The sequence below is a fragment of the Rhinolophus ferrumequinum genome, chromosome 12, assembly GCF_004115265.2.
Source record: "Rhinolophus ferrumequinum isolate MPI-CBG mRhiFer1 chromosome 12, mRhiFer1_v1.p, whole genome shotgun sequence".
Lineage (NCBI taxonomy): Eukaryota > Metazoa > Chordata > Mammalia > Chiroptera > Rhinolophidae > Rhinolophus > Rhinolophus ferrumequinum.
Genome location: NC_046295.1, coordinates 23,461,862 through 23,476,294, shown reverse-complemented (window position 1 = coordinate 23,476,294; position 14,433 = coordinate 23,461,862). Strand labels below are relative to the sequence as shown.

General features: G+C 37.1%; 1 protein-coding gene across 3 annotated transcripts in view; it reads right to left on the bottom strand.

Moving 5' to 3' along the window:
• Positions 1 to 370: 370 nt before the first annotated feature.
• Positions 371 to 14,433, bottom strand: part of TTC39B (tetratricopeptide repeat domain 39B) — a 132,946-nt gene continuing 118,883 nt past the window's right edge. For 2 of the 3 annotated variants that reach the window (XM_033123045.1, XM_033123044.1), the window contains exons 18-19: positions 12,886 to 13,002; positions 3,061 to 9,949 (exon numbers count right to left, since the gene is read on the bottom strand). In XM_033123045.1, coding sequence (XP_032978936.1) covers positions 9,859 to 9,949; positions 12,886 to 13,002 — 208 coding nt within the window. In that variant the 3' untranslated portion in view covers positions 3,061 to 9,858. Of the gene's footprint in view, positions 425 to 3,060; positions 9,950 to 12,885; positions 13,003 to 14,433 lie in introns of those variants that run through there. The other variant, XM_033123043.1, reaches the window with a different exon arrangement.

The following is a 14,433-nucleotide window of genomic DNA, read 5'->3' as shown; positions in this document are numbered from 1 at the left end:
CCTCACCACTGCACTCCACCCCACAAAAAAAAAAAAAAAGAAAAAAGAAAAAAAGAAAAAAGAAAGAAAGGAAGAAAAGATTTGTAGAATTTAAGATGTGGAAGGCGAGAACCACTACACTAAACCATGCTCTGGCCGGTACTCCATTTACAGATTGCTAAATGTCTGAGGGATAGATTCTGGTCCTGAAAATGAATGAAACTAGATGCCAAAAAGAGCATCACATCAGTAACCATCTTTATTTTATAGTTGAGCTGAAACTTCCCAGAAGTTTCCAAATGTAAGGCTCCTTTCCAAGAGCCAGTTTCGTTGACAGAGAACATCATGCAGCGATTTTTAAAAGAAGCATTTATCCTTCTGCCAGCTTGTCGGTAAGTCACATTTTGGTGTCAAACTTTGCCTGATTTGGCTGTAGGAGAATTACCTGGTTGAGAAAGGGTGGAGAAGGAATGAGGGTTTAGTAAGAATAGGTTCTTACTAAAGTTTTGCATAAATTTCTGACAAAGATGAGAATAAAAGAATCCCCCAAGGCATTGAAATGTCAGAATATACATATTTCCTACTAGATTAACAAGCACCATAAATATTTACATGGTCTACTGATAGATGTAACTTGTAAGAGGATTATAAGAAAAGTGGAAGATGGGGCTGGACAAATACTAAATAAAGGGAGATTTCCTAAATAATTATGTTGTCGTCATTTTTAAAAAATCTACTTTCCTTGAATAAAGGAATCCATGTCTTTTCAGAGAAGCCATTTTATGGACAAAAGGAAGAGTGTTTAGCTCTGTCCCTACATTGGTTCCATTATCGTCATTCTTATCTCCTTGTTCACACAGAGTTTGCCAAATAGATATTTTGCCAAAATAAGATAACTTTTCCTGTAATGGAAGGGAACTCAGGAAATAGTTGGTGTCTCAGGACGTTACAAGATCATAGACTTCTAATCTGGGTTTTAGAAGCTGTAGTGTAATAAACAACTCAGACACAGGGAAAAAAAAATAAAAAGGGAAAACATTTCCTCTTTTAATAAAGAAAGACATAAAGTCTCCAAAATATTATTAAAATGATTTTGCTCTGTTCAAAACTATTAGTAGTTACTAACATAAACCATTAAGTGAAGAAAAAAGAAAAAGAAAATGGGAACTTGCATGGCTAGAATGAGCTCTTCTTATTTTCTACTTCATATTCGGGTAGGAACAATTCTTGGAAATGATCACAAATACAATAATTAGTGGCTTAATTATAAATAGATTTGCAGTAGTCCTTTTCCTGTTATTTTGGGCATGTGGGCTGTAGCAGTGGCATGCGGTAATGTTGATATAACTGGTTTTCTCAGAAAAAAAAGATTTGTGACAATTTGCTGTATTCTGCTCCAGAGAAAATCTGAGCCTTTCAAAGTGGGGCTAAAAATGCACACAAATCTTCCCCCTCACAGCTGCTTCTTGTTTAACATCGTCAAATTTTCTTAATTAAAATTTCAGATTTTATGTTTGGCTTTTTCTTTCCCCTATAAAGCTCAAATGACACTTTGCCTCTTTCAGGTATAGGAAAGTCTGCAAAACGCCAGGTAAAGGCCCTAATTATTTTACCGGAAGAGCTCCTTTTTAAGTTTCTGCTTAATATTATTCACCCACAGCCCCGCCCATGGGTTCTACAAGACACACTATATCCTTTATCTGTTTAATATAGTTCTCCTCAGGTTTTTATTTTTACACTTGCTCAAGTTCATTTCTTTACTTTCAACCCAAAGAGTTGTAAGCAATGTGTTCACAAATCCACCAAGCTGCTCGTGCCAAAAGCCAAGACAAACATGAAAGCATAGGACTCACTGGGGAAACCGTGGTGGCTCCAGCCCCAGTAGGGATGTGGTAGAGACAAACTGTTGACCAGACCCATTTTCTCTTCTCCCTGAGCCGACAGCTAGACTACCGTGTTTCCCCGAAAATAAGACCAGCCAGACAATCAGCTCTAATGCGTCTTTTGGAGCAAAAATTAATATAAGACCTGGTCTTCTTTTACCGTAAGATCGGGTCATAATATAATATAATATAATATAATATAATATAATATAATATAATATAATATAATATAATATAATATAATATAATAATAATATAATGTAATATAATGTAATATAAAATATAATACCAGATGTTATATTAATTTTTGCTCCAAAAGGCGCATTAGAGCTGATTGTCCGGCTACGTCTTATTTTCGGGGAAACACATACATTTCTCTGCCTTTGGTCATTAGGCCAAACAAGTTGACTTGAGCACTAGCCAACAGAATGTGAACAAATGATAGGCCCCAGCTCCCTCACACAACCCTCCAGTTTTTTTTCCTCTTCAGCAACTCAATGCAGAAGAGCAGAGTGACTTTAGTAGCCATGCATTGAAGATGGCAGACTGCGAGAACGTGGGTTACTGAAACACAACGTGAAAAGCCACCCACAGGCAGGAACCTGGTTTGTAACAGATGTCGGTGTACCCTAACTCATATAAGGGAGGAGTAGGGAAGTCTTTTACACTTTGTGTGTTTTGCATACCTCCTCCTTAAAGCTGAATAAGGTCACGGAATTGTCCTCAATTTACTGAGGCAAAGTTCAGAGAAATTGCTGGAGGTGGGGATTGCATGCCACTACCTAGCCCAGCTCAGTCTAAAATACAGACCTTATGATTTCCAGCAAAACAATTTTTTTTCCCACTGTGTTACACTGAATGCTAAAGATTCCTCCTTAAACTAAACCTAGTAGTAGCTAATCCAAATCTATTTGGATTATAAAAAGCTATTAGATCATAAAAAAAAAATGAAAAGGCGGCACTCCTGCCTCAAGAAAACTGTACCATCCCATTTATCTCTTCATGCCCGGTGTTCAGCCAAGAGCATGGCACAAAGAAGGGCCTTCACATGTGCCTGTAAAGGTTTGTAAAAAAGAAAAAGTCTTACCAGGACAAAAATTCAGGTGTACATTACACTGCAATTAAAGATTAGCAAAATAGATGTTGTGTACGTCTTTCACATGCAGATCAAAGAGAATAAGACTGTAATTCCATCAAGTGTAATTTATTTAAATTACAATTCAAGTGCACATTGTAGGTAAACCAGTCGTAGCAATATGAAAATATAGAATTCTGAGAACATCTGGCAACTTAAACATGCATCTAATAATGCCGAGTATTCTATAAAACTAAAGAATAAAAAATGAAACATTGACTTTCAAGTTGGGATGATTTGTTTGCACTTGAAAATACAATTTCTAAGATGACATCTGTTTTCAAAATGTCTTAACGTTAAAAATAGGCTACAGGAACTGTTCTCTTCGGATGAAAATTTAGATCTCTTATCAGCATTAGCTTACAAATCATAGATGATAAGAATCTTAACACAAAATCAGCAAGCAAATACTCATTGGGAACACAGTTTTTATATTAAAAATATGAGTTCACAGTTTTCTTCTTCCTTCCTGACTTATACTGATAAAATGCTTTTATAGCTATAATCTATTTCACTTTCTGGTACCAGATCCAATACCATCAGCAGATGGATGCTACTGACACATTTATCTTACATAGAACTCACACATCTTCAATTTCTAAAAATGTTTTGCTCTGTAAAACTGTGTCCCCTGGGAATGGGAAATACAGAAGACTAAGTTCAAATGTAATGAGTGAGATAAAATGCTGACAATTTTTACTAATAAAACATTGAATTACAAAGTATATACAGGTAGTTTTGATAATTCAACAGGAAACCATACATTGATTTACTATGGCCTTTAACTATTTTTAATTCAAAGAAAAGTGAAAAATACACATTATCAAAGAATTTCAAAATTCCCCTACACGACAAGGTAACATAAGGATTTTTAGGTGATCGGATCACAAGACAGGTTTATTTTGTTTGTGTATTTTAAGGCAAAGCAAAACGTCCCAAGTGAAGTACCTACAAAATAAATTTGATTTGGAAATAAATTTCAGTAATAAAATAACACTCTCACTTATTAAATATATATATTTGCCTTTACATATGATTTAGCAACTTGCATCAAAAAATTCAAGAGTTCGGTGAACATTTGCAAATAAAATATTCTAAACACTAGTATACAAATGAGTCATCTGGTATTCATTCAGGTGTTTGGATGTCAATAGTTAGCAAAGGGGAAAAAATAAATAATTAACTACTCAGAAAATTTTCCTCTTAACATTTCATTAAAATGCAAAATATTGTTGAGAGTCAAGTAATTTTTCTGGACGGCATATATCAGTGAAACACATGTGTCCTCCTTCTGGAAATCTTAGTTAAACAGAACCCAATAGTACTGCTTCCCCTTAAGCCATTAACTCGATATCCTACGATTTATAATGTTTACTATAATCTCTCTTTTAATGTAAATTATTTTCTTAAAAAAACAAATCATTGTACAGAAAGCCAATTGTCTACTATGAAGAATAAAATCACTTCAGGAAAAAGTGAATTAACGAAAAGTGTTTAAACTCATTTACTATACCCCAAATTGCCACCTGAACACTTGGCTTCAATGAAGATAAGAATTAATTAAAATGTTTGCATGATTTCCAAAGTAGGGAGGGTCATCACTTCTAATTGAGGAAGACTTTCCAGCATTTCAAAATAATATAATTCCTTTAAAACTGAAATGATGTATCAGTTCTGTTACACTGAGACCAACTTTTTTTCCTAAGTGGTACCAAACAGACTACCAATAATTAAAACCAATTTACCAGAAAATACTAAGTAGCTATAAAACAAAAGCTCCCACGGGGTATGCCAGCATCCCTTATATTCATCATTTAAGTTATAGGTTTCTAAGAACTACTGGATTAACATACAGGGTATATTGTATATTAATATGCAAGTTTTACCTAATGAAGCTTGCTATTAAAGTATCTCGCGTTTTCCTATTAAATATCCAATCTGTAGGCAGACTGAATTATAAGTAAGGTGGCTGCTTTGATTGTTCCATGCAAACTCACATCACAGTATTACTGTGCTGACACATTTGTAAACTCGACAGAATGGGGGTTGGACTTCCTCCAAAGCTAGATCCACAAATCCCTTTGGGTGGATTAGGCCAAGAACTGCTCGGTCTTTTCAATCCACTAAATAGTCCTTGCACCATTTCTTTCTGTAGTTATGATGTTATAAACAGACTGGAATGGACTTTAGCACCATCCAGGTCAGACAGCTACTGCTCAACACCGAACATAATCTCCTTCATGGTAACTTCTGATGTGTCCTTTTCATTACATTTCAAGTTCAACATTCTGAAGTAACTAAATCTAAGAAGATGTATAACAGACAAAAAGTACCACAATGAGAAGCAATCTGATATATAAAGAAAAAAAATATGTAAATAATTGGTCTGGGGAAGGGGAAACAATCTGGAAAAAGTCCTGTACTCCTGAAAGAATAATATAAAGCATTGTCTATTTAATATTTTGGAAGCTGTTTCCTAGCTATGTATCTGATCAACAAATGTCTAAAGAGATTAAAATGTCAGTTATATGTATGCATTTCTCTTATTAAATATGTATGCATTTCACACATTAAAAATATTAATAATAGGTAGCAAAGGCATAAAATACATAAGCTTAAATAAACTATCTGCCAAATTATTCTGTAAATGGGTAATTAAAATCTTTAAATAGTAATACTGGCCTAGCTGGGTCAATGTTGAAATATTAATAATATAACGGGATTGAAAGGTCAGGGAATTGATTGTTTCAGAATAATGTTAATCTTAGAAAATATTATTTTAATCATAAAACTACTAACATCTCAAAGGTGAGAGTTACTTCCTCTACAACTCTAACAGTTAGTTTGTGCTGTTGCATCTGGAAAAAAAAAAAGCAAGCAATATCTTTAAAGCCTGATTAAAATTGTAATCTTAAAAATGAAATTCTCTTAGTTTAGTACAGAAGGAGCTCTGGGGAGTGGGTAAGGAATAGTGTTCAAATGTGCCAATGACCTTGCTCATCTGCAAAACAAACCTGATGAAATGCAAGTTTATGGACACTTAAATGGAAAAAGCAAACCCCACCAATATATACTTGAACCACAACTGACAATGCAACCGCGGTGATTGGGTGATCACAGTAGTCAGTAGGTAAAAGCCAGAACTCCAGCACAATATTAGTCCTTTAAATAGAACGGCGGCATATGTAAATGGGTGCTTCCTGACACTCAGCATCATTCCAACACGTGCCCCTAGCTATGTGCAAGTGCGCAATAGACATAGGTGGCCAGTGGCTACCATACTAGATAGAGAAGGACTGAAGGAGAAACAATACTGTTTAGAGATTAGGAAGGATGAGGTAATTTCTCAAGATCCGTTCCAGGTGCTATGAATCCCAAAATCTTAGGGCACCAACACAATCACTGGAGTCTTCATTAATTCATTTTAAGCCAAATATATTTGAATTTACGATGTACAAATATGGAGAGAATAACTAGGAACAAATGAAAATATGGAAAAAAGCCAATGAAGAATTAATGAGTAATTCCAGAAATTTTTTCCAGTTAGTCAGAGACTGTTTCTTAATTATTATTTTTAATGTCCAAAGGAAGAAAAACATCTATTTGAAAATATCAACAGATTCCCTTTAAGTGAATGAGAACCGGAATCAGAGTATTAATGGAAGGGCTATCAGTGCCTACCACAAAGTAACTACCTCCAAAAGTAGCTTCAAAAGAGAAAACACTTTTCTTTGAAAGGGGACAGTTTTCACTTTTACATACATCTCATACATCTCATACACCTTTACATACATCTCTGAGTTGAAGCCCTGATCAAAGACTCAAAGTTAAACCTCAAAGTTAAACCATTAGCTTCCAGGCCAGGTAAGAATGACAATCACGTAGCTCTGTTAAACTACAACTTTGCAAAAGAGATGGTTACGCTGTCAAGATTGTTTCAATGATTTAAAATCTTTGACGTAGATTATCTGGAATTCAGCGCCAATAGCTTGGACCCACTTGCAGAAGAAAGAGAGAATCAATAGACTCCCTATCCCCATGTAACTTGGGACCTTCTTGTATCCAGGAGAAGCACAGAAGCATTAAAATACATGTCCATATAAGAACCGATGTAGTTAATCTTCCATTAATTGTCAAACAGAAATCATGCCTTCCCTGTCACCCGTCCTACAAAAGCATAACCTCTACTTGAGTCTTAAATTTACACAGCACCAGTCAGAACTCTGGTTCTCTATTTTCCTTTCTTTTTTTTTAAAGCAATTATACCAAAAACTATACAAATTGCACAAACTGTCAGACACATTGGCAGCCCAACCCTCCACATATGCCCCTCAAAACATTAGATACAACATTGTCACTTCAGTATCATTCTTCACAGAACACCCTGAATCACAAAATAACTCCCAAAACGCAATATGAACTGATGTCACAAGAAACTGGTGCCACCAACAGTGTCTTGAACATGGCAGGAAACAGATTAATATGTAACATGAGTGTTTTACAGCACTTAAAAGTCCGTGGGATAGATTACCCACATTACCAGGTAACTACAAAAAGAATAGAAAGTAATAATAAAAACAAAACAAGAAAAATAAAAGGAAATTTTAACTAAACAGGAATAACTTTTATATTTGTTTGCAATATAGTTAAAATAAAATAAAAAATAACCACTATTAGTTTAATTGTTTTCATTTTATACCAGATAGAATTTTTTTACCGACTTTTGCTCTGACTTACAGCTTCTCACAAAAACATTGTGGGTGCTTATACTTTAAAAAAAATAATGTCATCAAAGCTCCTCTAAGGAATTTATAAACGTTTTTCCAAATTATATAAAAAATAATGATTAAATGTATTTTCCACTACTACTTGTAATGACCGTTTATTTTCTCTTTTGTCCAGACCTACAGTCAAGTTATATAACTCGTATTAATAGCACAGATTAGGGTGGTGTTCTGTCTCGAATTGTATTAATCACCTTTCATTGGAAATACATCCTCAGTATTAATCAAGAATTAATACCTTAAAGGAAATAAGACCCGAGACCTGCCGGGTACAGGCTCATGGAGCAGGGAAGAACTAGCAAGGAGCAAATTCATAACCTAAGCGACTATCAGTGCCAAACACATGAATAAATTTAAAGGTGTTTGAACTTCCAAGCTTTTCTCATTTTACATCAGAGACCACAGATTCAGCCGATCTTTTTGTGTTGATACTGTAATCAGTGCATAAAAACCATGAATGTTACCACTGATATTCACATAGCCTTCCAGCTTACAAAAAGCTCTGCATATGATATGCCCTAATCGAGCCCTCACCAGCACCAAGGTCTATGGTGCTATCCCCATTGGGGAAACTGAGTCCCAGAAAGGGTGAATGACTTGCTCCATATCGAGGAACTATTAACTAACAGGGATGGGCTCCTGACCCCCAGTCTGGGGCTCTTTCTGTTAAACGGCAGAGGCTTCCATGACAAGCTTTTCTTCAATAGAAACAGATATAGGACGAAACCCTGACTCATGGATTCACAAATTGTTTTTCCTCTCTCTGGATGTAAACTGGTCCTCAGCTACAAAACATACATTTTGGGGGGAGAGGGGGCGGGGAGACAGTGATGATTGCAAAATGAAAACACACTCTAAGTGGGAGTCGTTCGGATTACACATTTTAACAGTTGTTTGGTGAAAATAAATACGCAAAACACAGACTAACGGTTATAAAACAGAAAGAGACCTTGACAGTCATCTGTTGTTTTTCCATTTCACAGATAAGAAAAATACGAGGATGCAGCAAGCACGGGGTCTCCCTTGAGGTCACTCTGGTAACTGCTCACCAGTAGCAGGGCCAGGACCAACCACACAGAGTCGGGCTCTCTTCCCCTCAGTGCCCTGATTGTGTTTCCAGATTAAAGGACTAAACACAGTCCAGACATTTACAAGGAACCATCACAGTGCTAGAGAGGTTATAAAATTAGACCTTACCAACATCAAGAGTGTAAAAATTATTGATATTTTACATATCATTTAAAGCAGCAGGATATGTTGCTTCCTATAAGAAAAATAATCAACATAAGATATTTTAAGCTTTCATCGCTAAGGTTGCGGATAATTTCTAAAATATAACTTTTTATTCCCATTAGATACAGAGTTGTTGTGTTTTTTTAATTTTGTTATTATAATAGACTTAAGTACATTCAAAAACAGGGTCGTCTCTCAAAAATGTCACAACCTTTAACGTACATGAAGAATTTAAAAAAACAAACAAACAGTATTTCACCATCTTTGATAGATGCAGGTCATCACAACCTATTAACTACATTGCTCCATCCCCGTTTGCACCCACTGCCTGTCTTCAGGAGACTTCAGAAGGTTAGAAAGCTATTTTGAAAGTAGGCAATTTTATTTTCCCCTCTGAAATGTAAATACGAGGCAACAAAATATCTGAGGTTTAACTGACCAACAAATCTAAGAATGGCTCAACTTGTAAACCATTTGCTACTTAAACAATATTAACTTCCATATTAAAAAACATAAATAATCTAATTAGACTTTATCGTACCTGTGAGTCCTCTAAAAGGCTTCTTCACTCTCCAATTCAAATCTAGTATGAAATTTTTTTTGGAGAGGCGAAATATAAGAATTTTCTAGATAGTATTGAACATTATTCCATAGCAGTGGGGTTAGGGGGGAGAAATTTACATGAACAACACAGAACAAAACCACACCGATGATAGAAAATATTGACAACAAAATTGACTTTTTGTCTCTCATTCACAAGATCACTTTTCCACTTTAATACAAGGTCTAATCTATAGCAGATCCCGGTGTTAATGGAGAGAAAATTCCACTCCTCACGTTCTGATCAATCTGAGGAAGGTTTTCTCCAGAGGTGAAGAGCTGCCTGAATTCTGAAGTGCAGTCTAGACTCCATGGAGTAATCTTTGTAGTTGTTTCTAAAGACAATAACAAGGCAATTGTAATGTCAAAAGTCCTTTGTATACCAGAGCACCACCACCAGCCCCCATCCTCTCCTCCTCATTCCTCATTTGCTTTCAAACCTGAACATGCATAACAGTGGGTCTTGTTAAAATGTAGATTCTGGTCCTGTGAGGAGAGGATGGCAATATTCTTTATTTCTAGAAGCTTCCTGATGGTGACCTAAAAGTCATACTTTGAGTAGCAAGGTTCTACTTAATTACCCAGCCACTCACAAACACAGCAAGATTATAAGGAGGGCTTAACAAATTTTGTGAACTACTCTTAAATAGTTGGCCTCCTTTTTCTGAACTGGATATTTTAAGGCAGCCTTGTATAAACAGGGCGGATGTGATCAATCACCCCCCACCAAAATTATCTTGAAATTCCCATGAAACAACCACAACAAAACAGCAGGATTACTTGGTGACACCAAAATTACCTACTCCAATTCTCATAGGCAAATATCAATGGTTTGGCCAATAATTATTGTGTGACAATGTCAGTGGGGGTCATAGAAATCCACAGATTATTTAAAAACTTTACTTAGATCATTCATGTTGACTTCTCTTTGCTAGAATTGTTAAGAATCAGTAAAATGAAATGGCTTCGACTTTGGGCTCCAGCTTTCACACATTGCCTTGGCCCATGGGTGGGCTGTAACGTCTTTCTTTGCAATGGAACTCATTTCTTTCTATAGCCCTTCATTTTATAATAGTCTAAGTGCTATTCACTAGTAACCTTGAAAAAAGGTTATAATTCATAATAAGGGCTCTTATTCATAAGCTAAATCAACATCTAGAGTTTACCAAAGGACATCCTAGAGTACTTTCCTAAATGTCTGGCCGCTAATTCTGGCAACTTTACAAAGCTCCTAATAGATAAAGAAAATTGCAGACAATTGGCAGTCTTGAAATTATCAGGAAGTCTGTTTATGTTATCATCATCGGTACTGGCTTGAGTTAGTGGTGACTTTTGATCACTGCTGGTCTTGTTTTTTACTAGTAAATTACTAGTCTCTTATTTTCATCATTACAAAGTTGTGTTATTATGCTTAGGTAACACTAACTATGTCCAAATAACAAATACTTGGAACAATAGTATTTATAGTCCCTAATTTTCCATTAGCTACATTTGATGATACATCCATGTCAGTTGAAATATGAGTCATTACCACTCTCAACAAGTTAACTTTAAAGTGTCTTGCTCTTATATCTCCCATGAGGAGGAGGAAGAGGCAGGGAGGGAGAAGGAGAAGAAGGAAGAGAAGAAGGAGAAGAAGGCTCTCTTGGCTCCATGTCTCTGAAGCTTCTGCCCCTTTACTATGTTTCGTTCACAGCAAAACATCCAGAAAGAGTTGCTTAAAGTCGCTGACTCTACTTTCTCACCTCACCTGTCAAAGTCCCCGATGATCTTCACGCTGCCAAGTTCACTTCCTAGCCTCACCTTGCTCGACCTGTCAGCAGCTATCTTTACAACTGACGACTCTCTTCTTTTTGAAACACTCTGTTCACTTGGCTTTCCTGGATATCTTCCTCACTCACTGTCCACTTCTTCTTAATCTTATTGCTTCATCTCTACAAGGATGGCATACCCCAGGGCTCTCTGCTGGATCTCTTTCTTGAGCTATGTAAGTCTCCCAAAATGACCTACTCAAGTGTCATGGCTTTAAATATCCCTGTCTCTGTGCTGGTGACTTTGCCATCTCTACATTTGGCCCTTACTTTTCCACTGAACTCCATGCTTCTACAGTAGACTGCCACCTCACTGTCTCCACGTGGAAACCTAAGATGCATCTCAAGATATCATAGTATAAACAGAAGTTTGTTTTTTTTCTCTCCCCATCATTAGCAACCTAGTAACCCAACCCCTAATACAGAGGTTACGTAGCTGTGGCTTCAGCCAGGAATGTTCCCACATAGTCTTCTGCTGACTGATCTCAGGACTGGCTTTAATTATACAAATCTCAACTACGACATCACCTCCTCAAGGAAGCCTTCCAGAATCAACCCAATCGAAAGTAACATCCTGGTACCCTGTATCATACTGTAAATCTCAACAAAGCACATGCCACTGCTGTTTTTCTTACTTGTTTGTTTATTTAACATCCCCCTCCAAGTAAAAGAGCAGAAACACTGCCTGTTTACGTACAGTTGTCTGTCTGGAGCTTTCACCAGTGCCAGGCACATAAGGGTGCTCAGCGAACACTTGCTAAATTTGAGTAAATGAACAAACCAATGGACCACTAAGCTACGTATGGCCTGGCGCTAAAATGGCATTCTTTGTCCACTGCAAAAGGTCTTTGAGGCAAACAGACCACAGGGCTTTTGCCTCCACTGACTGAGCCATGATCACAAGTCTGAGAGCCACTGTCTGGCAGAAATGACAAAGCGCTTTGAACTTGCCACAGCAGACAGAAAGTAGAGAGTCAGGGGAGGATTCAAAGGGCTTCTTCAAACAGTGGGTCTTCGAGGAAATGAGAAATTCGGCTGACTACACCAAGAGTCAGCAAATTATGATCACTATCTGGACACATCCATTTATTTACCTGTTGTCTTCTATGGCTGCTTTTGACGCAACTGAGTAGTTGCAATGGAGACCTTATAAAACCAAAAATACTTACTATCTGGCCCTGCACAGAAAAAGTCTGCCGACTTGATAGAGAACAGGTTAGGTTAGATGTCTGTCACACAAAAGCCCCCAATCACAATATCCGTAAATAGTCACAGGGCCAGGCGTTCAGAAGCAAAAGCCATGAGCACAAACTAAGCCTAAGTTAGCAAGGGTAACATGATTACTAACTTGCACGACTGTTTCAACTTGTAGGTGTATGTACAGTGTTACTGCTGCTGTTATCACGGGATTGACATTCCTCACTTCATAGCAACCGGGAAAAGCTGCCATTGTCACTTACCTGGCAGTTTCAAGGGTCTTTAGGGCCTTGTCAATCTCCCCTTGGCTTTTGTACAAAAATGCCAACTCAAACAGAGTAAATGGCACTAGGTAGTGGTCAAACTTCAGTAGCTTTTCACTAAAAGAGGGAATGAAAAGCAATTAAGTTTCTTCATAGAACAAGAAATGTATCATTCTGTTTCAACATACATGTTCTGCCCGTTCCTCAGAAAACAGGCGCAGCACTAAAGCCCATTATCAGAGAAAAGCTGTCCTTATCCAGTCAAAGCACCGAACGATGGCAATAAATAGCATGCTTTTAATATGCTTACCTCCTATCTTACTCTTTAATCTCAGTCCAGCACTGAGGATTGTTTATTGCCCCATAGTTAGACGAGTACATGCAGATCTTCAAAGATTAACTCTGGAAAGGACAAGATCATCCTTCCGAGTATGAATGTGTTCAGGAAAGGACTCCATTTAGAAATAAGGATGCTGTGTTGTTTTTGCTAAGGTTCACTTTGCTTTGTATTGTTAAGTCTTATAACACTAAAACATGTCAATAAAGAAGTCAACACTTTTGTTTTCAGCAATATTATGAAAACTCTCTGATGAAAAAACATTTCAAAGCACTGAAAAAAATAGGAATAACACATTTTCAAAGGCATAGCTCAGCTCAAAGGAACATTAAGAAAAATTCTCCAACTGAAAACAAAACAAAACCAGAACTCTGAGTATGTGGATGATGCCAAAGCACTCCTGGGGTCGGCTTCGGTCTGCACCGACCAGGGCTTGTGTCTCAATGTCCAAGCAGGAGGTGAGGCTTTGGGCCCATACGGGACAGGGAGCCAGGCCTGGGACCTCTATGTAAGCTGGGCCCTTGAACAGCTCCTCCCTCAGAGAAAGGGCAGATTATAAAAAGCTCAATCACTGGTAGCCTGTGCTCTAGGTGGGAAGTAAAAGCACCTTTCTTGGGACCTTAATAACTAATAGTCTGCCCTCACATTCGTCTGCAATTCAAATTTACATTGCCCCAAGGATCCAAGAACCTCTAAGCAATGAAATGAACAAAACTGTGGGCCTGGGCTGCAAAAGTTTTGGCGGCATGTGGGAGAAAGAAAAGCAAAGTGACTTGAGAGAGACTCTTCCTCAATCCTAGTCTCACAGGAGTCTCAAGATAAAGTGCCAATGAAGAAAAACTCGCAATCCAAAATTATAAAACACATGCGCAAACAATTCACTATTGTTAAACCACAACAAACAGCACAAACGGGTAATACTTTTAGTCATCCTTTTGATCCTTATAAAAACAACAGTAAAATAGAACTCCATGGCTACTTCTTTAACATGCTCACTAAGAACAGTATACTACTTATTTGAAAGATAGACATGGTCTCCTTCTGATAAAAACACCAGTCCTCCTAAATACTCGTAAAATATTGTCACAAAGAAGAGGATGAATGGCCATGGATGGGAAGACACGTGATATGGAACAGAGGACATCAACTGGCAGTCAGTGGCTGTGATCTATTCGGCTTACAGTGTTTTCAAAAAATGTCAGCCAATATTT